The following is a 25032-nucleotide window of genomic DNA, read 5'->3' as shown; positions in this document are numbered from 1 at the left end:
TGACGTAGGGCTCATGCTGCAAAAACACCGTCAGGTTGTTATAGGCCGCTCGTAAAATACAATATATATTTTCACTTGAGTGAAAGTTGTTTTAACTGTGTTTTTGCGTAAAAATGCCCTTCACGGCACTAGTTTAGTGTTTGACAGGCAATACATATTCATCCGCTTCTACATGAGTGTCAAGAGCACATTAGTACCCGGATGGACTGTCATGGCCGCCGTCGCTGTGGCTCCATAGAGAGAAGAGAAGGAAGGCAAATGTTTCTGCTGGGTGTTTTTTCAACCTTAACCTCCTTTTTATAATGTCGGACGCTGACGGGACGCCGCCTGAACTTCCATCGAGTTCATAGTAAGAAGTACCACATTTTTCTGCAACTTTAAATATCTTCGCGTGGGTGGGGGCTTTATTTTGATGTAAAATAACTGGTTATTGAACTCCACAGACACTAACATTATCGCGAAGTAGCTCAAATGTTTTCCGTGTTTCGAGATATAAATTGCCACAGTGAAATCTAATATCGCAGCGTACATTGTGGAGTCCTTTGTTGCTGTCTGTCCACAGCCTTTAATTCTTCCACTGATGCAGCGTTCCCTCGCGTTTCCTAAACTTAAGCGACTATGGAGCAAGTCACTCGGAACAAGTAAACATTATATAAAAAAAAGGATATCGAATTGTATGGTTAAGGATGAGATTCATATTTTTGCAACACGTTGTTGTCCCTGTGCTGTGTTACTGAGGCTGAGTGGAATTGCAGTTATGAGACGATGCAACTTTTTCTCTCATCTCCATGCTTCATTTATCTATCCCCTTTAGATGGTGTTGGCCTAAACTAGCCCACTTGTCTGCAGTCCAGGTGTTCACTAATGTCCTACTCCGTCTCATTACACTATTAGTTTCCTATATCCAGTTTTATTAGAAATATTAAAAGCTAAGTAGGCTTATCTCCTGTATATGTAATACATATAATTTCCATCATGTTTTCAAGTAGGCCTATGTTATTGATATACATTATTTAAGTCAGCCTAAGTGTTTGTGAAGACACTGTTAGCAGAAATTACATTTTCTTAGACTGAAGTAGCTGGTGCAGATAAGTCATAAAATCATGGCAGCCATTTTTCCCCCCAACATGGCTTCCTCCCTGGGTTTACAGCCGACTGAGAGTATGAAGTTGAAGTCTAATCCCGGTTCCCTGACCTTTCATTAATATTTTATAAGTGTAATGTTGAATTGGGATGAAAATGCCTATAATCAACATCCTGTGTGTTTTCAAGAGCACACCCTGTTGCACTTTATGTATGTGATTTGGCCTATTTGCCTCTATATCAGGTATATATTACTAATCTATTACTCTGTCATTGTCAGTTCAGTGGAATCAAGGCTAACTCATTTAAGTGTAAAAGTTACTCTGTGGGGTTACAAAACATAAAAAACAGTACATACTTAAATGACTGCTCCACACATAGTATATCTTTGAAATTCCCATTAACTTATCTGCTGAACAATTGATTAATTGCTTGGTCCAATAAAATTTCCAAATATAGAAGACCAGGAATTTACCTGATGGTCTGAGACCGAAACATTGTATTTTTCTTCTAAATAAATTACTGCTTGCGTAATGGTCAGTGTGCGGGATTTTCTTGAAACTTTTTGATCTGCTACTTTTGATCATATCCTACGCACCTGCCCAACAAAAGAGGTGCCCAAAAAAGCTTTCCTACATTGCCAAATATAGAAGAAAAAGAAAATTGCGGAGGAAAATGCCTGTTTCAATTTCCCAAAGCCGAGGTGATGTCTTCACCCTGCTTGTTATTTGTCTTAACATTCCAAAAGCCAAAGATATTAAATGGGAACACCAGTTTTCCACATCAAAGTCTGTTTCCAGATGTTGGGAGTACTACTGTATAGATGTAAACACGTTGTATAAAGCCTTTAGCGTCTCCAGAGGGAGCTGTGTGAAGTCTGACACAATGTCCAAGTGATACTTGGACAGTTACTTTAGTCACCATCGGTTGGGTTTGAAGACTACACGTATGACCGTTGTAGCTCATCATCTCTGCTGCGGGCCAGAAGCTCCATGCTATGCTAGCTGCTACTTGCATAATGCGCCCAAGTCTCTGACCGAACTGTTAGCAGTCGGTTGCATTGTGGGTAATATAGGTGCAAGATTTTGACAAGGAAGAAGAATGTGTGGAATAGAAAAGACTATTGCCTGTTTAAATAATGAATTGTACTGCAATTAAGTTATCAAATTTGATTGTTGAGAAGATTGTTTCGTAGATAATAGCCTAACTTAAATGAGTAATCAATTATCAAATTTGTTGCTGATTAATTTTCTGTCATTTGACTTTTCCATTAATCATTTCAGCTCCACATGTAACACTGCGTTAGCTCTGCCCTTATTATGGCCTTCACAGCACTGGTTCAATTTTCATGTATTTGTACAGCTTGTCTCACTTGTGAAAGTGATCTTGTAAAGGGTATTTTCCTGTTTTTGCTCTAACACTACTATGATTATAAATATGATTGGTACAAAGTAGGTATAACTGATCTTGCTATCAGTAGGCCTGTAACAATTATTATATAGTTGTCTAATTGTCAATTTATTTTACGTATTGGCGGTTTCTTTGTTTAACCGCAATTAATTGCTAACATTAGCCAAGGTCTTAAGGGGTATGAATGTTGATGGTAATTAATGATTTTGTTTAGATGTGCCAAATTGTAATTATATAAGTGAATCGGACTGTTGCGCTTAAGCTAGACTAGTTTTTGGAACTTGACTCTATACACGTTCATAGCAACAAAAATGAAAAGGAGGGATACAGTTATAATAGTTTTTGTTATGCATTGTGTGTATTTTTAAGCCCTAACAAACGGTGTCCATTTCCTTCTTCAAAGCTAATTATTCCTTTCAATGAAAGTATTTTAAATCAGGCATTGTTTACATCCATGTTTACTAGTTTCCTTTTTTTCTTCTTTCCTGTCATTGCTGGCACATTGCTGTGTTTCTTGGCTGTTAACGCCGCCTTTACATCTGATTAGTGCAAAACTATTGGCAGGAAGTGTATCGCATCACCCACATGCACGTGTCCGATTGTGCGTGCACAAGACAAAAAAAAAAAAAAAATCCCTCTCATAAAAGACTGCTCTATAACACTAGAGGTCAAAAACTCCAGAGGGTACCTTAAGTCTTGATCGCCTGAGCTGTTTCAATAGCCAATATCCCACCGTTTTATAGCAACAGTTCAGTAGGACAAAAAGAGTTGTTTTCTGCTGTTAGATGTAAAAACACTATGTTTAATGGAAATGTATGAAGGTGAAACATGTCACCAACATCCTAAGTGCGTGTGTGTGTGTTTTTACAGGTCACTCAATAACATGGTATGAACGGCAGTTCACATGGCATGACATTCAGCAGAGCCATTGCCTACTGGTTTCTGTTGATAGGAGACCCTTTCATATTCATAACATTAAACAGTAACATGAAACTAATATGTCAACATTGATACTTTGGGGTTAAATCACCATACAAGATGTGTGACAAAACAAGGGTTTATTCTCACATTTTGTTCAACGAGATGTTCTCCACAAATATTTTCATTTAAACCACTCACTCAATTAGTAGTATTTAAAAGCGAAAACTGTACAGTTAATATAATATTACACTTGAAGTTGTAATAGTATGCTTCTTTTGTCTTACAGGCACCGGGGCCACACTACATGCTCCTCTTCTTCAGACACGACATGCATTAATGTTTGAGTTTGGCCTGAAAGAGTACAGGTAATAACTGCTTATTAAACTTATTTTTGCCATTTATTCTTACTTAGCAATAAAGCTGTAATTTCTGTGTGGGCCTTACAATCTGAAAATAACGTTTTATAAATTGAGTAACCTGTGGGTGGTGTTGTGGCACTACCACCTTTTCAAATTAAAAGATATGTAATATTGCTGCATTCAAAATGTCTAAAAACAACTATACCTATGTTTTATATTTTGTTTAGTTGTGTACTTACATTATCCCAAATATTCAAACCCAGAGAAATCAGTCATTTTTATTAATGACCCAGTGTGTCGTTTGGTCGCCTAACGTTAAACCCCTCTAGTTGCTCTAACTTCTGGCAAAACACAGGAAACGCCTGAAAACACCAGATGATACTTTCAAGAGTAATTGTAAATCATACAATGTCAAAGAATTAAGTTCTGTAACGCATAATTCTTTCTGCCACACTTAATTTTTTTCATTAATTACATCCCACTTGGCAGCACAGTAATACAGTAGAGATTAGGGCTGCACGATTTGAGGAAAAGATCTATTGCAATTACTTTGACTGATATTGTGATTGCGATATGATTCACGATATTGGAGGGAATGCTGGTTTTTGTATCATTATTCTCATTTTCATTGAAAATGATTACCGTATTTTTTGGACTATAAGTCGCTCCGGAGTATAAGTCGCATCAGTCAAAAAATGCGTCATGAAGAGAAAAAAAACATATAAATTGCACCGGACTATAAGTCGCATTTATTTAGATTATAAATACAAGAGTTATTCAACTACACAATAGCACACAGAACAATACGCTGAATACGGTAGGTGTCCGGTATGTTAACGTAACACATTAACAGTTATTGAACTATACAATAGCACACAGAACAACTAGCTACCAGGGCGTGGAGCATGGATGTATTAAAAGTAGTGATGCACCGATTTGAAAATTGTGGCCGATAACCGATATTAATATTGCTGTTATGGCCGATACCGATATTTACTGATGTCGATATCTCTGAATAGAACACATTTTTTATGATAATCAACTAAGGAATTATTTTCCAAAAGGCATTTTTTTTACTTTTGTGATTTATTTTCAGAAATCACTGATATTGGGCACCTTTACCTGTGTGCAAAATATGACTGTCATCAGAATTTCAGAAGAAAATCTAAATATTTATATAAAAATACATTTTTAAAAGGATACAAGTGTGTCCTGAATTCACACTATGAATAAGCCAACCCTGAGTATTCACAATAAACATCTAACTCACTTGAGACCAAGTCACTGTATTCTGTGAACATTGTACAACAGTTCAAAACTTTAAAGTACAGTAGTAGGCCTTAAATGGCCAAAGCCAAAAGTATTGAAAGAGGTAAAATGTGAAAATGGAGCCAGAAAAAACTGGACTGAACAGACACTGGCTTTTGCAGTCTGAACTGGAAGTACAGTAACTGCCAAGTACTTAAAGGTTAGGCCTAACCCTTGAAATTATAGAAATTGGTGCCTTCTAGGCCGAGATAAGCCATAAAATGCGTTTTTGCTCATATGGATGAAAGACACCAAATCCCAGAATGCACTTGCTTCGCTGCTTAGACTCTACTCCCAAGCCACATCCACCTACAGACCGACAGTGAGGCAGCATTCAACTCAACCCAAATGTGTTTTATTGTCATTTCAACCATATACACGAAACAACATTTCACTGTGGCTGTAATGGTTACACATTTAAAATGTATAAAAACGACATACGAAACAGGTGTTTACAGTCAACCAAGCGCTAATGCTAGTATGCATTAGCTGAACTTTACGTGTGTGTGCAATAGCTAAATGTAGCAGATTATAAACACAGTTGTAAATTTGCGTGAAATGTAGAACGGTCGGAATTTACTAGTCACAAACTTCCCCAGCAGTTAGCATTTAGTTGGATACAAGCAGCTAATTTCTGCACAAGTCCGTGTTAACAAAATCTCCACTCTTACCCGGCGACATGTTTCCACAACAAGAAAAATACAGTAGTCTCTGAACTCGCGATGGGAGTTTGGTTTAAGTTGGATGTACTCCAGTTTGTTGTCTAATGAGCAGACACTTGCAAACAGGATTGATCAGGTCAAACTAACCTGTACGGCGGGCCGCAGCAACCGAACAGCAACCTCTTACTTCCGAACATTCATCTCTCCCCCGCCCACCGAGAGCCGGTGGTCTACTAAAGTTTCCAGTGTCCCACTTCGCGGCAGATTCCGTCTGCAAAAACCAACATCCCCGCCCACACTTTTTCTTCTTCTTCTTCTGATTTCAGCAGTATAGACGCTGTTAAGCGTATTACTGCCCTCCACAGGTCAGATTTAAATCTAAATTCTCACACACTCACATCTAAGCCTACACACTCTATTCCTCTGCCCTATTTTGACATCGGAACGATACCGATGTGTAAAAAAAATGACCATATCGGCCGATATTATATCGGCGGCCGATATATCGTGCACCACTAATTAAAAGGCGTGGAGACGTAACTGCACTGTTGACGAGCCCCTCCCGACTCGTTCCTCCAGCTCTGGCCGTCTTGCTTTCAGCCCACGATTAGCCGATTAGCTTTCTTTGTTTTCTTCGTTGCAGTAAGAGTCACCTTTTCGCCGGTCTCCCTCATAAGTTTCTCCCTCATTTCAAACTCTGTTTCTGCTGCTCGATTAGCGTTTTCGGCTGCATATTTTACTACCTGCAGTTTGTTATCTCTTTTCTTTCTCAGTTGTCTTTAGGAGGAGCGTTCTAGTTGTCACAAGCCTAGAGCGCCCTCTCGCGGCTGTAGACGGTAATGTTTTCAGTATGAATTAACATGTAAAAACATGTTAAATTATTAAAGTCGCACCTGACTATAAGTCGCAGGACCAGCCAAAGTAGGAAAAAAAGTGCGACTTATAGTCCGGAAAATATGGTAACATTGAAAGAAATAGTTTTCTTTAGTATGTAGGATACATTTTGTAGGGACATCTCTGCAGCACCACAATACTTAATTCAGAAAGATAGGACACATATTTTGCCATTAACAAATATTGCGCCCCCCTGCGATTTGGATATTGCACTAGTCCATATTGCGATTTCGATACAGTTGCGATTAATTGTGCATCCCTAGTAGAGACCTAATTTAATGAGATATTTCAATGTTGATCCAGCATACTACGATGTGCTATGTTGATCAGTGGCTCATGCTAATGCTTGGTGGCTAAACCGTACGGCAACGTTATAAGGTTACAACGGCCTTTAACACGCTTATTATTTTTAGTATGATTGTTTTGACCGCAGTTAACAGCGCTGGGCTAACCCACGATTACGTTCACCACGTAACATCAGCTGTATGGGTACAGTTCACCAGCACCACAAACTACATCCTCCAAAATGATCATACAGTTGAATGACCACCTCTCTAAAACAATTTGAAGAAGCACATTATAATCTTGATGAAGGTAGAATGTTGGATTAGACTTGGCTAGGTAGACCTAATAAACAGAGTTGCCAGTATATTAGGGATAGACCGAGTATCGGCCCTGGCTGATTATCGGGGTGTTTTTTTTTTTTTGGCAGTTTGCAGATTGTCTATCAGTGTTTTATTGACCTGAAAACAGATAGAGTTAATGAATTTAAAAGTGTTCTACTTTGGCTCTGCTACAGCTCTGTTTCTGTGCCTCTGCTTCAGTTTCACTCATCACGGAGTCTGACTTAATGCCCCCCCAAACTATCTGACTCTCTTATTATTTTGAAAGTTTCTAATTTATTAAATAATAGCTTAAACAATTTCAAAAGTTTTGTGTTGAAGTTTGTAATCTTTCAAAATCTTAATTTTGACTTAAAGATTTTCATTTTCACTGTATATGCATATTGGTTCCAAATATCAGTTATCGGTTCCATTAACTACTAATTAGGGATGGGCGATATGGCCTAAAATCCATATTGCGATATATATTGCATCCTCTTGCGATAACGGTATATATCACGATATATCAATTATAATCTAACCATTTCAGACCAGGTTACATAGACCCTAAGGAAAGCCAAACTGCTAAATGTATTTCTGTTTTAAAAGAGAAAGAAACGTAGTATGTGGTTTTGAGAACATTTATTGTGCAAAACTGTAATTATACAACACAATGTTGTAGATAAATAAAATTAAATTCAAGTACACTAGTTGCAGAGACTTTAACAAAGAAAAAGCTTCAAGTATTGGGTTTCTTTCCTTTAGTGGAAAGCATTCTAAAAGGCACTACACTTAGTTAGTTTAAGTCCTTGGTTCAAGATGTAGCTCTGTAACATGCAGAGAACAGGAAAACCTGGTGTCTCTTTAGTTAAGGAACAGACACTGTACTGAAAATGCTTTCAGTATTAGGCAAAGATGCACAGATACTTTAAATAACAACATATTTCAAACAGTTTGTTACCTGCAGCCTAATGTAACACATTTGGTTTTAAACATTTTGTTCTCTTAATGAAATAAAAACTGGTGTCTTGTTAATAAAGGAACGGATACTGTGAATAATGGAAATACTTCCAGTATTAGGCATGGCTATTTTAAATAGAGTCTAGTTTAATAAAGTCTAGTGCACAGATACTTCAAATGAAAACATAATAAAGTGCAAAATGAAAGCACAATAATTTATAACAATTTAAAGAAGATACTTCCAGTATAAGGCTCATATATGCCAACTAAAGAAAAAGTATCTTTACAGTAGTGCCATGCCATAGACAGTCAAAAGTGCAAAACAGTGACAGAGCACACTTGTTTACACAAACACACACATTGGTGTAGTCTACGTGATATGTAAGTATACACAGTATAGCCACTAAGAACGCTTATACTAGGGCTGCAACTAACAATTACTTTAATAATCGATTAATTAGTTCACTTGAAGCTTATTCATTAAATTATTACCATCACTGTAGTAAGTGCAAGTTAAGTTAATTTATACACCACATTTAAACACCGCTTAAGATGTCCAAGTGCTATAAAAGAACTTTAAAATGAAATTAAAGTACAACACTGATACGGGACAAAGCACAGAATATATGATAACGGATTGAAAAATGAATGGGCCAAGAAAGGCGAATGAATAAAACTGTCTTTAGTCTTGTAAACTATACCCCCCCCCCCGGCTTTACTACTGTTATTAACAAGCTAACGCTAGCTTGTCATGCTTGTGAAGCTGGATAACGAGGGGGAAAAAGTAAGATTGTGTAGTGACTTTACCCTGCTGTTGATCTCCCTTCCTCCTCATCAAGGACTCCAACATGTTTACGTTTTAGGTGCTGACTCATCACCGTGGTGCGCCCGTGCCATGCCGTGTCACTTTTTCTTATCTTGCAATTAACACGTTTTCAATTTATTTAGTGTGAAATGCTCCCACACCTTGGATGCCTTAGGTCGTACTGATTTCTCTGCCTCCGCCGAGTGTTTCAGAACAACGTTAAGGCTCTCTCCGGTCTCTATCCGGTCTCTCTCCGTATTTCCTCTACCCCCGCTCTGCTTTTTTTTCTTTTCTTTTGCTCTGCGCTCAAATTAATCTTTTTTTATCTCCGCTTAATAGTTGCGCGACACAACGGATCAATAATGAAATGCGTTGCCAACTTTTTTAATAATCAAATTTTATCGATTCATTGTTGCAGACCTACCATATACCCACTTAAAAATGCGTAATGACACGTAACAACATACTTTCCATTATATGTTTAATATATTTTGAATTGCCATCTGTGTTTTCCTTCGCATAGTCTAAATAAAGAGATTTCCACTGTAAATTGGTGTATTAAAGTGTATCAGAATGAAGGAAATTAAGTCTTTTGACGCTCAAAATTTCCCAGGGGTAGGACATCCAGATGCCCCACTTTAATATGTCCACTCTGGTCCATATATTTATATAGTACAGTATACCCGCTAAAATACATTAGACTATACCATTACACACACACACACACACACACACACACACACACACGGCCGTATGTTCAGCGGGGAAGTATAACATCTGCAAACACCGGCTGCCAAGATTCCAATCGTCATATAGTTATATAGTGAATGGTCAGGCTGGTGAAAGGCTCCACGGTACAGCTCGACCACAGGGCTGTCGTAGCGGCTTAAATCCGAACCAAGTCCAAATAATGGATGTTGCACCGGTTTTCTCACCAGCTCCTCCGTTTCACGTGTTCACTCAAGATGACGATGATGCATTGCAGCCGGTTGCAGCTCGTGGCTCTAAAATCGCGATAGTGCAATATAATTAAAATCTCTATCGTAGGCCAATTTTGTATTGTTTATATTGCATATCGTTTCTATCGCCCATTGCTACTACTAATAATCGGTATCGGCCTTGAAAAACCAGTATCGGTCGATCCCTACAGTATATTGGTTCAAAACCATTACATTTATCAAATGCAGTTATTGATATGAACATCACTCTGTTGGGAACTACAGAAACTCTGTCCACTCACATTGGTACAGAGTTCAAAGTGGAGCTTTATCCTTCACAAACGATCTTCTGCCGATTACTGACACTGGCTACAGCAAATCCTTTAACCGACAAGTTAAAATTTGACCTGTCATTCAGTTACTCTGGCTGTCATTAACGCCGGCGTCATTTTAAAGGTTGAATATGTGGCAGAGCTGTTGTACTGGATTGTTTAGTTGAAGCTAATAATGTATCCAGTCTTCACAGTCCTGATCAGAGGGTCCTATCAAACAAAGGAAACACCTGTGTGGGTGGGCCATGGGCTAATAGGGGTCCTTGTCTCCTTGATACTCTATCTATCTCATACAGTTGGACATTGTTTAAGCTCTTCTTTATTTGTTTACTCTTCGCTGGTTAGCTTTGACTAGAGCTGGGCGATATGGAGAAAATCAAATATCACAATATTTTTGATATTTATTGTCTATTGCAGCTATATTGTAGGGTTGACTATTCGTGCTTTCACAAAAAATGTACACAATGAGATTTTAAATAAACACCCATAATGTGGATATAATGACTAAGTGGATAAAGGCAAAAAACAGAACAGCTAGAACAATGCAGCCTGTAAAACCATGAAAAGACAACATTTGTCACATCACAATATTACGATATCCAAAATTTGAGATGATATCTAGTCTCATATATTGGTGTCGATATAATATTTATGTTGCCCAGCCCTAGCTTTGACTGCATGGTGCTGTTGTGTACTACAGTGAAATATAAACAGGAACAGTTGTCAGGTCATGGACCAAATGAGCGCCATGCTGGGTTGGTCTAAATCATTCTTTTGTTGAAGAAGCTCTCGTGTTTTATTTGTTTTATTTTTAACATGGTGGTTCTTCAGGGTTTTTGGTTCTTCATTGTTTCCTTTATTTCTACTTAATTTTTATGTTATATTTAAGACCCAAACTGTAATGTCTTACACTTAGCAATTGAGCAAGTTTCCCGGAATGCTTCCGGCTCAAAAGAGATCAGAAGTCTAGGTCAAAGAGACAGCGTTATGCTGTCAATTTAATGTCAGTGAGTTAATTTGCATGCAAACAGGAAGAAGAGACTCAAGAGTGTTCTGATTAGTGGAATGTGTTTCTCTGATTGAGCCTGCAGTGAGCAGGCAGCATACTTGCCAAGCAATGTGTGTCACCTGTTCTGCACTGACAACGTTGGTATGCAGACTAGAGGGATTCTGTTTTGACTAAGTGTCTCTCGATATCTTTATTTTGGCTTTTTGGTGTGCTGCAAATAACAGTGTTTCCTCCAAGTGTGAGGGGCAGAGTGGGTTCAACATTTTTCAGTTTTATAATACAGCATACTACAATAGTGCCTGTTCAGCGTGCGGCCGTTCAGAGCACGTTCACTTTCAGACCTTTTTTTTGCCAGTTTTTTCTTCAGTTTTTTTAACCTGTTAACATCCACCGGGTCGCCCTGCACCGTGTTACCGGGTATGTTTGTTTTCTTCAGGTTGCTGCTTACACAATGGAACTATCCCCACCTTTTTCTGTTTAGTTTTCACCCCGGGACAGCCCCCGACGTCCAGCAAGCACTCCCACTGTGGAGCGTCAATACGCTGCGTCATCTCTCTGAGCAGCCATCTTAGAAAAAGCTGTCATTGGCTATCAACACGTCAGTCATGGCAATTGTAGCCAATCACAATCCCTTTCCAACGGTATATACTGTAGCATGATAGGAACATCCAATGGGAGCCAGTCCAAATGAATGCGCACCAGAGCGAAGTCCCACCTCCCAGAGCCAGCAGGCACATACATGTGATTTATGAGAAAAGATATGTTCAACAGTGTTCAAATGACTGTAAAAAGGTTTTGTAAGTCATTTTAAGTCTTTATTATTATATTTATTGTTTTTTCTAATAGCCTAGAAATGAGTAAAAGCATTTAGCAAAATGTGGTCACTTGGAGAGGTTTTAGCATGCCAGTGACACCGGTAATACTAAATACTGAAAACTCCCTTGTAGGGCTGGGCGATATGTCTGAAACCTGTATCACAATATCATATCGGTCATATCGATAATTATTGATATTTTTTGTGACCTATTTAAAATAAGGACCAGGAGAAAAATATATTAAATTTAAACATTTTTATTTTAAACTTAACCTTCCTCTGATTATAATCCCCTCAGTTATAAAGGCAGAAATGTCAACACAACCATGGAAAACACTCAAATAGTTAAAATGTAAACATAAGTCTAAAATCACAATGAACACTTAACAATTCTCTTAACATTAAAATTAAAGAATAAGTAAGAAATGCTTAATTAAGTGTAATAAAATAGGGCAAAGTGTTAAATATAAGAAACCTGAAACCTGAGAAGAACTATTTTCGGCAGGTTTAGTGCTAGGTTGGTAACCAGGCTTCTGGACAGTGCTCAGCATGTCTGCCTCCGTTGTAGCGTTTAGTAAAGTACCTCTCCATGGTGCTCTGCTGCTTGTGCGGTGTTTCAGCTGCAGATGTTGTTGGACGTTGCTGGCGAATACGGCTGTGCTCCAAAGGGTGAGCGCGGCTAAGGTGGTAAAACAAGTTTGTGGTATTACCAGTATTGGTGGGGACCAACAAACAAGTTATCGAACGTTTTATTGAACGCATTTTCTATTGATAATGATTACGTGTCTATCGCGAGACATATTATCGTTTTATCGCCCAGCCCTACTCCCTGGCTCCCATTAGGTTAGGACTAGAGTTCTGAAACTTTATAGAGGTCTTCTTGACAAGGTATGTGTTGTGTTCTGCATAGTGTGGCACAAATTATGTTTTTAGTTATTTATTTGTTTTTCAATTTGTTTTTGTTTTTTTAGACGGGACCAAAATAACTATTTTGAACCATGTTTGATCTGCTGTAGTGTATGTTGTGTTTTAATCACCTGCTAATCAAGCACAGGGTGTGTGGACAGATATGCTCGCGCTGTCGGGTACTGAAAGTTGGCACCGTTTGATTTTACGTGAATCAGTCCTCGGTAGTACCGACGTTATTCGGTCTGTATCCAAAAAAGTACTGAGTTCGGTACCCAACCATAGTTGCCCGTTCGGAGTGGGATGATTGCTTGGCCCGCAGATGTGCTGCTTGCAGCATTGCAGATTACGGCTCATCGTATCGACTTCACACTGCACTCCCTTGATTCCTGAGCAATACACCTGCCAAGTGTAAAGTCATTGGGATGAAACGATATGCAACTCAACTGAATACTCCTTACTGTGTTTCTACCTCAGTGGAAAACATTGTACTACTACATTTACCTGACAGAGAAATGTTACTGGTTACGCTGCAGATTCCTTACTTAGATTAAATTACAATTAAATGATGATGCATTATTATTCATTAAACTATCCAGCATTATATTAGAGTTGAAATTAGTCACTTGCTTTGACATATAAACTGCTGTTAAAGGTCATTTGCCGGCAGTCACGTCATTAGTGTTATTAATTTGTAACGTAAACTTTTTGTAATTTGTACAGTACTAGTTGCCTTAGTTGGTTGGATTGGTTAGATTTAGTCATGAGGAGTGAAATTGGTTAGGGTATGAATACAAGAGTAAGCCAATCAGATGCAGAGTAGGGTGGGTCATGCCTTCGCCATCCTAGGAAAAGAATTAAAGCAACCACTTCACATTTTGGCCTTGCTGCTGCGGTTACTTAGTTTTATTCAGTTTATTAATATTGATTGTGCGTTTACAAATTGCACCAAATTCAACACTTCATTGGGTACTCAGCAATACACTAGCCTGGCTGACACCAGACCCCTCTCAGTTCTCTCAAAGTTGAGAGAAAGGAAAAAGAGACTGTGCTGTCGCGTCCGTGTGTGCATGCATCCTTGAGAACTGTAACTCGTATAACTTATGTTGTCAGTTAATTGTAGCGTTGACCGGCATGGAATCGGCATATGTCACACTGACCTGCCGGTCGTGGCCGAGCACGTGAAGCACGGCTTCGGTAGCCGTCATGTTGAATGTAAACAAAAAGCTGCTCGCCGTCGCTGCGCTATCGTCATCACGTAAAGCCCGCCTCAACGGTTGTGATTGGTGTAAAGCCCGCCTCAGCGGTTGTGATTGGTGCCTCGATTTTGGGGACATTGGAAATGGGTTTGAATGGGCTCTTCGCCAGACTGATTTGCAGTGCAAATCTCAAATTTGCTGGAAGTTCGTCAGGGTTTACCCAGGCTAGCTATACACCCAAGTGTTCTTGAAATTTGTGATTGACACACTCACAGACAGACATTCCTTGCTTTATATTAAGATATACTTATTATGGGTAATTGTACAATTATTAACGACTTAATGACTGTCAATGAGCGTATTGGCAGTTTCATTTTCAGAGTTTCTGTTTTTATTTCTTGTTTCCCTCACCTGCGTCCTCTGATAACAGCTGATCGTAAGTTTATGTTTTCACAGCGCTGTGCCGGCTCAAAAAAACTGAAGAAACAACACTTCCAAAGCAAAAGCTCGCCGTCTCGCCTGTGGGACCCCCCCTTCCAATCCTTTTTGAAATCTTATTTTTTCTCATGTTTTTTTTTTTTTTTCACAGTTAAGATAACTTTTTAGTTTTCTTTTATACCTGTTTCTTTGAATATAGCAGAAATAATTTCCTCAACATTTTAATGGGGTTTTTATTATGCCAAAGTGTTGTCTACATTATTTGAACGTATATGCAAACAAAAAGTGCATAATGCTGTAATGATTTTCAATATAAAACTTGGTTAAATTATTTTTGTGTGTTTTAGTACTTTTTTTCAGCACATTTTACCAAAACCGCGATAGCACTGATAACCGTGATCATTTGTCACTATAATTGTTATATGAAATTTTTAATGACACGGTTTTAATGATATACACATTCTTTTTAATTTAATTCAGTTTTTTTTAAATTTTTTTTTTTTTTTGCAGTTTCATCCCTAGTTATAAAGTGTGTAAGGTTGTTCCGCCGCTGTGCCACTGGTAGCACCTGATGCATTTCTCATTGTGGGAGCACAGGCTTTGCCTTCTTCCAATACATTGAGCTACTTTTGAGATCTACAAATCTAAGCCCATCTTGCTTAAAAGTCATAAGTGAGCTGATTGTTAGTTCGTTATTGCCCATCGTTCCGGACCTCTGACCTTGAAAAAAAAATGAGATGTGGACTGAGTAATGAGTTTGAGAACCCCTGGTGTACAGGGTTGGTATACAGGCTTTATCCCCAGAACTGTGGAATGTTTAGTGGAGCTTAAGCCACTCAGGTCCTGCTGTATTCCACATCATGCACAATTTGTTTAGTTGATTATGGCCTACACAATAGTCCCCTTCATTACATATAGAGCATTTAAAGCTGCAGTATTTAGAAAGCAAAAAAAACCACGACCAAAGTTAAAGTGGAATAAGACCTCTTCCCGCAGATCTGTCTCCGCTCACTGCATATGCAGAACAGCCAATAGGAATGCCCTCTCTCTGAATGACCTGTGATTGGCCAATGTCCCCCGTCATGCTAGATTTTCTGAAGCCTGAAAACCGAATCAAGAGAAGGTGCAGAGTTTTAGTTTTCTCTCAGAACACTTATAACAATATGATGAAAGATTATAATGGAATTATTTCCCCAACAATGGCAAAATATACTGCCTACTAGGGATGTAACGATCATCGTGAATTGCTTAAAAATCTATATAAATGTGTAATAAATGAATTGCGATGCAATTTTGAAACGGCCTAGGGCGTAATCCACTTTTGATTTCACTTGTCTGACTTCAGGCGTCACTGTCTTCTTAGTTTATTTGAAGATATTTTTTCCTCTTTATTTAGTTATTTGGTGTGGGATTTGTTTTAAAAATCTAATTTTTTTTTTTTTTATTTAAGTTTTGTTATTCGAGAATAAAATACAATTTCTGTTGTTTAGCACAGTTTACATAAAAGGTAATTTGTCTGCAGCTCATTCTGTTAACATTATTGTGAGAAAATCGTATTGTGAACTTAAAATTGTGAATCGTATTGAATCGGGTGTTGAGTGTATCATTACATCCCTACTGCCTACCACAGCTTCAACGTATGACATAGCATATCCTCTGTGTTCTGTTAATGTTTTTGTATTTTATAAAATTATATAAAATTCTTGTGATGTTAGTAGAGAGTCTTTATTTCAAGGTGGCCCACCTCCACTCTTAAATGCTGCAGCAAAACCTGTGTGGTTTGTTTAAGTGGGCATGAAATGATACACCTGATCACCAATGGCCCTGTATCTATTTGGAACAGGGATTATCATGCCCATTGGACAGGTGCACTGTAGTACATAGATAATAGATTTAGTTGTTCTGCTATACAGCAATGTTAAATGCATTTAGAGTAAGTGGGATGCTTCTTAATGTGCTAATAAAAACACATTTGTTTATTTCTCTTGCAGATATCTGTAGATTTACAACTATGGAAGAAGACCTCACAATACCTCATGATCCTGCCAAAAACTGCAACATATCAGTAATAGGGGAAGAAAAGGTAAAAGACTTTGTGTATAAGCATTTCAGAGAAGTGACAGATGGGTCACCCTTCAATAATGCTGAAGAATCCTCCATTAAAGAACATGGGAGTTCCATCACGAAAGATAGACAAACTCACAATAAATCCCATTGTAAAATTCAGCAGGGGGCTGTTTTCTCTGGAAAGATTCTGAGTTTTGGATGCTCTGTGTGTAAAGATGATTCCACATATAGCCCCAATGATCTCTTCAAACATTTTCGAGCGGCCCATAATGGAACTCTTCCTACATACCCTTGTGACCTGTGCGGTTTTTCCACAAACGAGTTCCCTGCTCTTCAACGTCATCGGATTGAGCACAGGAATACTCTAGTTACATGTGAGCTTTGCAACAATGATGTTCAGTACTCCCTGCTTTTGCTTACCAGACACTACATCATGTGTCACAGTCTAAATGGACAGTTTAACTGTGACTGGTGTGAGTTTACAACTGTGGATGCAGGAACATTCGTCCAGCACATCCATCATCATAATGAGAGCCATTGGAAGTGCTCAAAATGCAGACATATCAGCTTGAACGAAGAAGATCACCAGAAGCATATGAAAGCTCACTCGGGAACATTCCCTTTTACTTGTCAGATCTGTGGATATGGTGCAACAAGAGGCGAGTATCTTAAAAAACACACAGCAGCTGTTCACAAAGAAGAGGTTGAGAGAAGGAATGCATGGAAGGCTATAGATGACAGCAGCATTTCAGCAAATTCATCTGCAAGCCTGAAACTTTTGTTGAAAAAGAGTGGTGAATCACAGGAGGCTCAGAGGATATCAAAACTGAACTGTCTTTCTGGGAGTTTACCAAACCAAAATGGCAGACTAATGAAAACAGAGATATCGTTCGAGGAGACCCACCACTTTGTGGATGGGACTGTTGCAAAAAAGGAAAACAAAAATTGGAGCAAAAGCTCTCATAATACAGAGCACTCCATGCCTGTAGTGTTACAGGAATATGACAACTCTGCAAGTTCTGATGCTACAAGTCACACCAATCCTAATGGACTGACTGTTTTGATGGTTAAGAACAAAATCTCTCTTCCCCCCAACTGTACAACCAAAGTGATGGGATTCAAGATGGTTGATGGCAAAAAACATTTAGTTCTCAAAGTAATACCAACAGCAAAGCAAGATTCATCCGCTCAAAACCATACATTTGTTGAAGATGTGGGATCCTCTGCACCAAATCCTGCGTTGGAAAAAAGTAAAGTCTCTCATGAGAATGGGGAAAGCTCACATAGCAAGAACTTACCATCACATTGTTCTGCTCTTTCACCAAAAAGTGGATCTTGCACACAGATGACTCAAGACGATATTATGGCAGTAAAAGTGAAGCTTGAGGAGGAGGAAACCTCTGTTTGCAACCTTGATTCCACCCCACCTCGAGACGATGTTGGCGAGAAAACTAATCCTTTAATAGGTAGGTCTTCGACTTGTGCGGATACGCTATATCCCATGACAAATGAGATTGCTCATGGGGATGACCAGAGTCACCCAAGTCAAACAACCTGGTCCCAGAGAAGTAAGTTTGATAATAACTCTGTCTCTGCAACATTTAACTCTGACGCAACCTGCCATAGTGGTTCTCAAATCAGTAATACTTCAACAATGTGTGCTGGTAAGGTCACCGCTCAGGACACATTGCATTCCAAACAAGTCTCCAAAGACACTATTGAAAACTGTGGGGCTGCAGATGAGTTATTGATGACTGATACAGTAACAGACAAACCCATTGACGAACACAAAGGGAACTCCCCCTTTAACACTATAGAAAATGATGACCAATCTTCTCAGAGTACTCCAAAAAAAACTGATCAGGTTAAAACTGACATTGAACATAAAAACAAGCAAAATTTAAAAAAGCTTTCGACTAATCCAGCACCTCCATCAGAGTCATCCCTATCCACTCCAGGTAGCCGCAGAGAAAGTGCCATGGGATCAGAAAACTGCACACAAAATTCACCAAACCAAGAAGTATTTACTTTTCACAATTATTCCAAGGAAACATTTGGCACCTCCCCAAACACTACCCAAAACTTTGATAATATGTCTGAACATTCAGTAGACAAAGAAAGTGTTTGTGAATCATCACAGTTTAGCTTGACATTGGCTGAGTCGCCAGAGCCATTCACAGAAAGTGGCAATGGAGAAGACTCAAATCAAGAAAAGGTGTCAGATAGTGACATTGAGGTTGATGCGTGCATCGCTAGTGTTGATGATCCTGCCACTGAGGATGAAAATCCTGAGTCAGTGCTCCAAGACTTTAATATTATCAAAATTGAGGAGGAGAGCATTCCTATATCTAACAAACGGTCAGAAACAAAGATTGGTTCAAGTTCTTTGGGCAGTTTTGTGGAGGAACATTCAGATGCAATCATTAACCAACAACTTAATAAGGAAAGAGTTGGATCTTCAAGTTCAAGTAATGATTCTTCAAAACCGGCAAAAACAACTCTACGAATTCTTCAGTTGCCAGAGGGAAAGCAGTCAGTACTCCTGAGAACTACTGAGAATCAATTTGCCATGCCGGTTCAGCTCAAGGCCACTCCAGGTTTTAAACTGATAACCAATTCTGGAAATCCTCAGATCAATGTATCTTATATGAAGTCAGGGTTAGAAAGATCAAGTAACCCTACTGGAGTAACCCTTACTCCAAACAGCAGGAAGATGGGTGTATCTGCACCAAAGGCAGGAGCTGCTGAAAAAGGGACAACACTTCTCTCTGCTGTTCAACCAGGTGTTAGCACCACCTCAAATCACTACCTTATCAACAGCCAAGGTTTTAAGGGTCCTGTACTCTTCTCAAGCACACCACATAATGCACCTACAGACAAAACCGCAAAGACACAGCCAACTTGCTATTTGGTACAGAGGTCCGTTCCGTTTGTTCAAACCCCCAGTGCTCCCGGCCTCAGTCTGGCAAATACACAACTCCCACTGAACTCACGGCCAGTTCTGGCCGTGCCTGTGAGCTCTGCAGACAAACCCAGCACCCTGCAGACTGGTCGCCAGGCATTCTTGCTCCGATACATATCTCCACCCAAATCAGGCTTGAAGTTGAACAACCAAGACTCAAAGACTGGGACTCCGTGTAGCCGAACCAGTGACGGTACTGGGAACAAAGTCATTTTTAAAATTGTCACTCCTACTGGTAGCCTTCTTACAAGTGGTGCTCCCACCTCAAGCAGTCAACCTTTGTTTTTGGCCACCAGACCTCAAACCCAGTGTTTTCTGGTGTCCTCAAACAAAACTAATGCAAATTCCTCCAATGGAGTAAAGAAATTGATCACCATACAAAATACTGCACAGAAAGATATCAAGGAATCTTGCATTTCACCCTCTCAGATGAATGTAAAGGTACAATCGTGTGAAGCAGCGAAACCTATCCTAGCCCCAAGGCCGATTCGGCCTCCAAGCCAAAGGAAAAGGCGCAGGAAACCATTATTTGACGAGCTTCCATCAACTGTGCATAAAGCTAGAAGACTCTCAAATAAAGTACTGACTGAGAAAGAGACTACTGTGTTATGGAAGCCTGTAGCCAAAGAAGTTGAAAGAACACTAAGGCTTGCCCCATTCAGTTCTCTACAGCAGGTCAAATGCCCTCGTAGATACCAACCTGTAGTGGTGCTCAATCATCCAGATGCTGACATTCCCGAAGTGGCCAATGTCATGAAGGTAGTTAACCGGTACAAAGGTGCTGTTACTAAGGTCTCTCTGTCTCAGAAAACAATCCAAGCTCTCGCTGAGCTCGGTACTCTATGGAAGAATTCCTCGACCAAAGGTGCATCGTCTCACAGCGATGATCCAAGACCCCGGCCAGTTCAGAGTTCTGTCCGAGAGCGATTCCTCTTGAAACTGAAGTTGAGGAAAAAAAGCAAAAAAAAGTATGAGGTAGTGAAAAAACTGTCAGGTTGTAGTCAAGAGCCTGTGGTGTTTGACTGCTGGTTTTGTGGTCGGCTCTTCAACAGCCAAGAAGATTGGATTGGCCATGGCCAGCGACACCTCATGGAGGCAACTAGAGACTGGAATAAACTGTTCTGAAAGTTTTCCATCTACTTTGAAATGAAAGCAATTCTGTCTCTGAGGTGGAACAAATGGTTTTAAGTTGTATATTTTTTAATGACCTTCCACTCTACGTTTGTTAAAATTCTGTTCCTGTAAATACATATTCCTCAGTAAATTGTAGTTTATCTTTTCATAGGTGCATTTTCTGGTAAATGATGTACTGCAAGCATGATTTATATCATGCATGCACAGGTCAAATTGAACTGTGAAAATGGTACACTGTAATTAAGAGCTGTGGTAAGAGCACTAGCTTAAAGAAAGGGGACAATATCAGCAAAGTTGTGAGTAGAGCTGAATTAAATTACTCAGGTGATTTCATATTAATCTGGTTTGTCATTTTTGCTCATTAATTTCAAAAAAGCAGAGGCCTAGTTTAAGGGACTTTTCTATATTATTTTATTATCCTGGGCCTGCACATGAGGACAAGAAACTATTTGTATAGATTAGGCCTAACTCTAAAGCTTGTAGACAAATTACTTTTTGTTTTGCGCTTTTGAAAATGTTCTGGTCCAAATTATTCCATTTTGTATGATGTTTTAATTGAAGGTGATGTCATTTTACTCCATTTTATCTTCAGGGTTAGTTTACGGTTTCCTTGTCAGGATGTTGTCAACCTGTAGCATGCGCTTGTCATAACTAGAGAAGATATTTTTCACAGTAATCTCTTAAATCTGCCAAGTGTTGCAAATAGACGGATAGTTTTATAAATTACTTTTGCTGAAAAGAGAAATCCTATATCTGTTAACCATGCTCCCTGTCAGTACTTGAGAAATACAGATCAGCCCATTTTGCACCCTATGCAGTTTCCATGCAACAATATTGTTGTCAGCAGATCAGACTGTTTACTCGTCATGTTGTGATTCATATGAATCCTATTTGATTTCCGCATTTACTATAGATCTTAAAGGTCCTGTGAATTTGCTTTCAGATTACTTTTTTCGTGAGTCGCAATGTTTGTTCACTGAAGAAGATTATGATGCAGGAACATCAAGAAAAACATAATATGAAAATCTGCCAGAAACAACATAGAAATGTTAGTCAAGTGTTGTCACAGGGCTTGAGTGTAAGATTTGACATCCACTTCGAAACCTTTACGATGCCAAAGTTGATAAAATAGCTGTATTCTTTTAATCATTTGTAATTGTAGTATAACACGTGTCAATAAGTAATATCAACTAGGGCTGCAACCAACAATTAAATTCCCGATCGATGAATCTGTCAAATATCTTCTCGATTAGTCAATCATTTGGTCTATTAAATGTTAGAATATAGTAAAAAATGTCTATTTTCTTAAGACCAAGGTAAAGTCATCGGATGTCTTAGTTTTGTGTGACAAACACTTCCAAACCCAAAGATGTTCGGACTTTTATCTCACGTAATACGAGGAAGCAGAAAAACATTTTCTTTAGAAACTGGAACGAGGCAATGTTTGGCGTTTTTTCTTTATTTTTTATTTAACGGTTAGTTGATTGTCAAAATTGTTGCTGATTATTTTTCTGTTGCTCTACTAATCGCTTGAGCTCTAGGTCCAACATTTACTGTAAATTCTATTAGAATAATGGCCCAAGTCTCAAACAATAATATAACAAATTTCCAATTGCTTTTGGTTGAACTTTTTTTTGGATTGTTTACTCAACGCTTCCTGCAGATATTTTATATTAAAAGCCTTTCAGGAAAGAATGGGAGTATGTCCTTTAAGCCGCTGGAAGGCTTATCCAATGATGTCGAACCCTGTCTTCCTACACAACAACTAATTGTAGGCACTTGGACCCTTACCACAACCCTTTGGGGAATGGAAATATTGAACCTGTGTTAGTGCTGATTAGAATAAGGACAAAGGTCATTTTTATGATGCAAGGGGTTGGCTGGATCACCCCAGAAGTAAAAAATGCGACGGCGGAAAGTTCTTAAACTTTACATGAATAGACGAGGGGGTATATAAAAACGTAAATGTTTCAATAGTAATTTGCTTATAAGAAAGTGCAGATACCCCAGATAAAAACAGACATTTTCATACCTTTTTAAACTTTTCTTAATTCAATAAAAAGTTTTTCATTGGTATCAAATACATTCAGAGGTTATTGGATAGTTACTGTCTCATTTCTTTTTATGCTCTGTAGACTTTTTAGGTGTTGTAGGAGCTCTGAACTTAATCCATGTGTTTGCATCAGCTTTCACCTGTTATTGCATTAATGTTGTACTATATATTGGCTCACTGGCGTCATCAAGTCCAGTATGTTGTACATACATATGTTTTAATGTTACATTGCCCCTTTTTTTTTTTTAATTGCAACAGGACATGGGCTTTGCGTTTCTTCATGGGTTTTAATGATTGTATTACATGATAATCGAACTGTGCCGTTTTATTCCGTTCAATATGCAAGTGACTGATCAATGCAAGCCATGCTAATGTTTTTATACTCTCAAAATGGATCTAAAAAGCCAGCCTCCAATTGATGAAGTTCTGACCTCAGCAGGTCCGGCGTTTAACCAGCATTTGCTAAATGTTAATTTTAATCAACCGCTCCAATCAGCAGGACATTTTGTTGTACATTAGGGGAATTTCCATGAAATCATTTCCTGTAAAACTCTTACAAATGTAGCATGAGTAGTAACTACATTCCACTCATTTTTGTGACTTACCAATGAAACCAAACAAGCATTCAGGCTCTGACACACCAACCCAACTGTCGGCAGAAAAGGCAGTCGGACTGATCAGTCGGCTCCTCAAGGTAAAAAAAAGTGCCTCTGAACACATCGAAGCGATGACGACTTGAGCGTACGCTCTGCGCGTGCGTGAGACGTAATACGTCTCCATAACAGCAGGCGACGCTAATCTGTATTGTTGCCCAAAAACTGAAAACCGGTAACGACGGAACATCTCTCTAGACCTAGTAAACACAGAGCACGCTGTCGTCAGTCATTGTTTCCATCAGAGAGAGGTGATAGTAGTCAAGAAGGATCGCTGTTATTACTTGCTGAACGGAAGAAAATAAGATGGCTAGTAATAAGAAGATACTGGCTTTGTCAGCTCGGGTTTTCTTGTGCACTGATTCGCTAGTCAAGGGCTAGCACTCTACCAATCAGATTGGTCATTGAGTCCGACCGCCCACTGGCCGATTCAACAAGTTAAACCGGCCAAAATGAACGGCGACGGCTCCTCTGACTGACAACGGCACAGAACACACCGAACAGACTGGAGTCACCAACCTCTCCGATTATCGGGTTGGTGTGTCAGGGCCTTGCTTCATGGGGTGTTCTTTTCTTATAGGAAATGTTCAACATATGTGGGATATATTCTTACTCCCTTTTTTCTAGAGCGTGAGACGAGAAGATTGACCTGTCCGTGTTAAGTAAGAGCTGGAGCCTGGGTTGTGGTTAGCCTAGCTTAGCATAAAGACTGGAAGCAGAGACTGTTGTCTGTCAACGTGTCGATCAGTGAGTTTTAGAGATGTTGGTTGCTGTGGACAAAGCCAGGCTAGCCTTTTCCCCCCTGCCTCCAAACTTTATGCTAACCTAGGCTAACCACATGCGATTGATATCCATCTTCTCATCTTACTCTTGTAAAGAAGGAAAGCAAATTAGCTTATTTTACAAAATGTTGAACTTTTCCTTAAATCGAACCAGCCTAGCCAGCTGCAGAAAGCTAACTTCCTTGGTCATAATGTCCCTTTTCCAAAACAAACTATCTTGTTTTGTTCCCTTTAGATGTAATAACATCCCAACCCAGTAAAAAAGCTATTTTAAATCTACTGTATACAATTTAAGGAAAATTTACCAGTGAATAAATCTCGAATTAACGTTCAGTTTTTGTTTGTAGGAAAAATAAAAAATAATTGATGTGAAAAAATAATCACAACTTGACGTTCAACATGCAAAATGTCTAACATCACAAGGATAAGAGTTATAACTTAGTTTAAATGATTAAAGTTATCTCCTATTTTAAAATATTCATGTGGCTGGTGTTTCTCTCTTTGGGCTACAACAACAAAAATATTGCTTACGAATGCAATACTTTGAGGTAAAATAACAGGATGTAAAGTAGCTAAAGGTTCTTAATAGTTTTACTTTTGCCATTGCAATCCCAATGTTGAGATTCAGTTTTTTGATGATTGGTTTGTCATTCTTGAAACTAGAATTGAACTCATGTCTGTATATAACAATTTTGAGTTTTGGGATACGATTAATAAAATCGCCTACTAAGTTTTACACAA

The 25032-nt window shown here is 38.8% G+C and overlaps 1 protein-coding gene across 1 annotated transcript; it reads left to right on the top strand.

The window, feature by feature from the left end:
* On the top strand, positions 1 to 25032 carry LOC114547897 (zinc finger protein 518A). Its single transcript, XM_028567417.1, has 3 exons — positions 1 to 349; positions 3701 to 3779; positions 16632 to 25032. Exon 3 carries the CDS (start codon positions 16652 to 16654, stop codon positions 20792 to 20794), a length of 4143 nt encoding a protein of 1380 aa, XP_028423218.1. The 5' UTR covers positions 1 to 349; positions 3701 to 3779; positions 16632 to 16651; the 3' UTR covers positions 20795 to 25032.

This window comes from Perca flavescens, chromosome 21 (assembly GCF_004354835.1).
Source record: "Perca flavescens isolate YP-PL-M2 chromosome 21, PFLA_1.0, whole genome shotgun sequence".
Taxonomy (NCBI): Eukaryota; Metazoa; Chordata; class Actinopteri; order Perciformes; family Percidae; genus Perca; species Perca flavescens.
The sequence above is the reverse complement of the archived record's forward strand: the minus strand, read 5'-3'. Positions and strand labels throughout refer to the sequence as shown.

Bases quoted from the DNA above. Each gene is read 5' to 3' on its own strand.
- LOC114547897 (XM_028567417.1), top strand. From the start codon at position 16,652: ATGGAAGAAGACCTCACAATACCTCATGATCCTGCCAAAAACTGCAAC.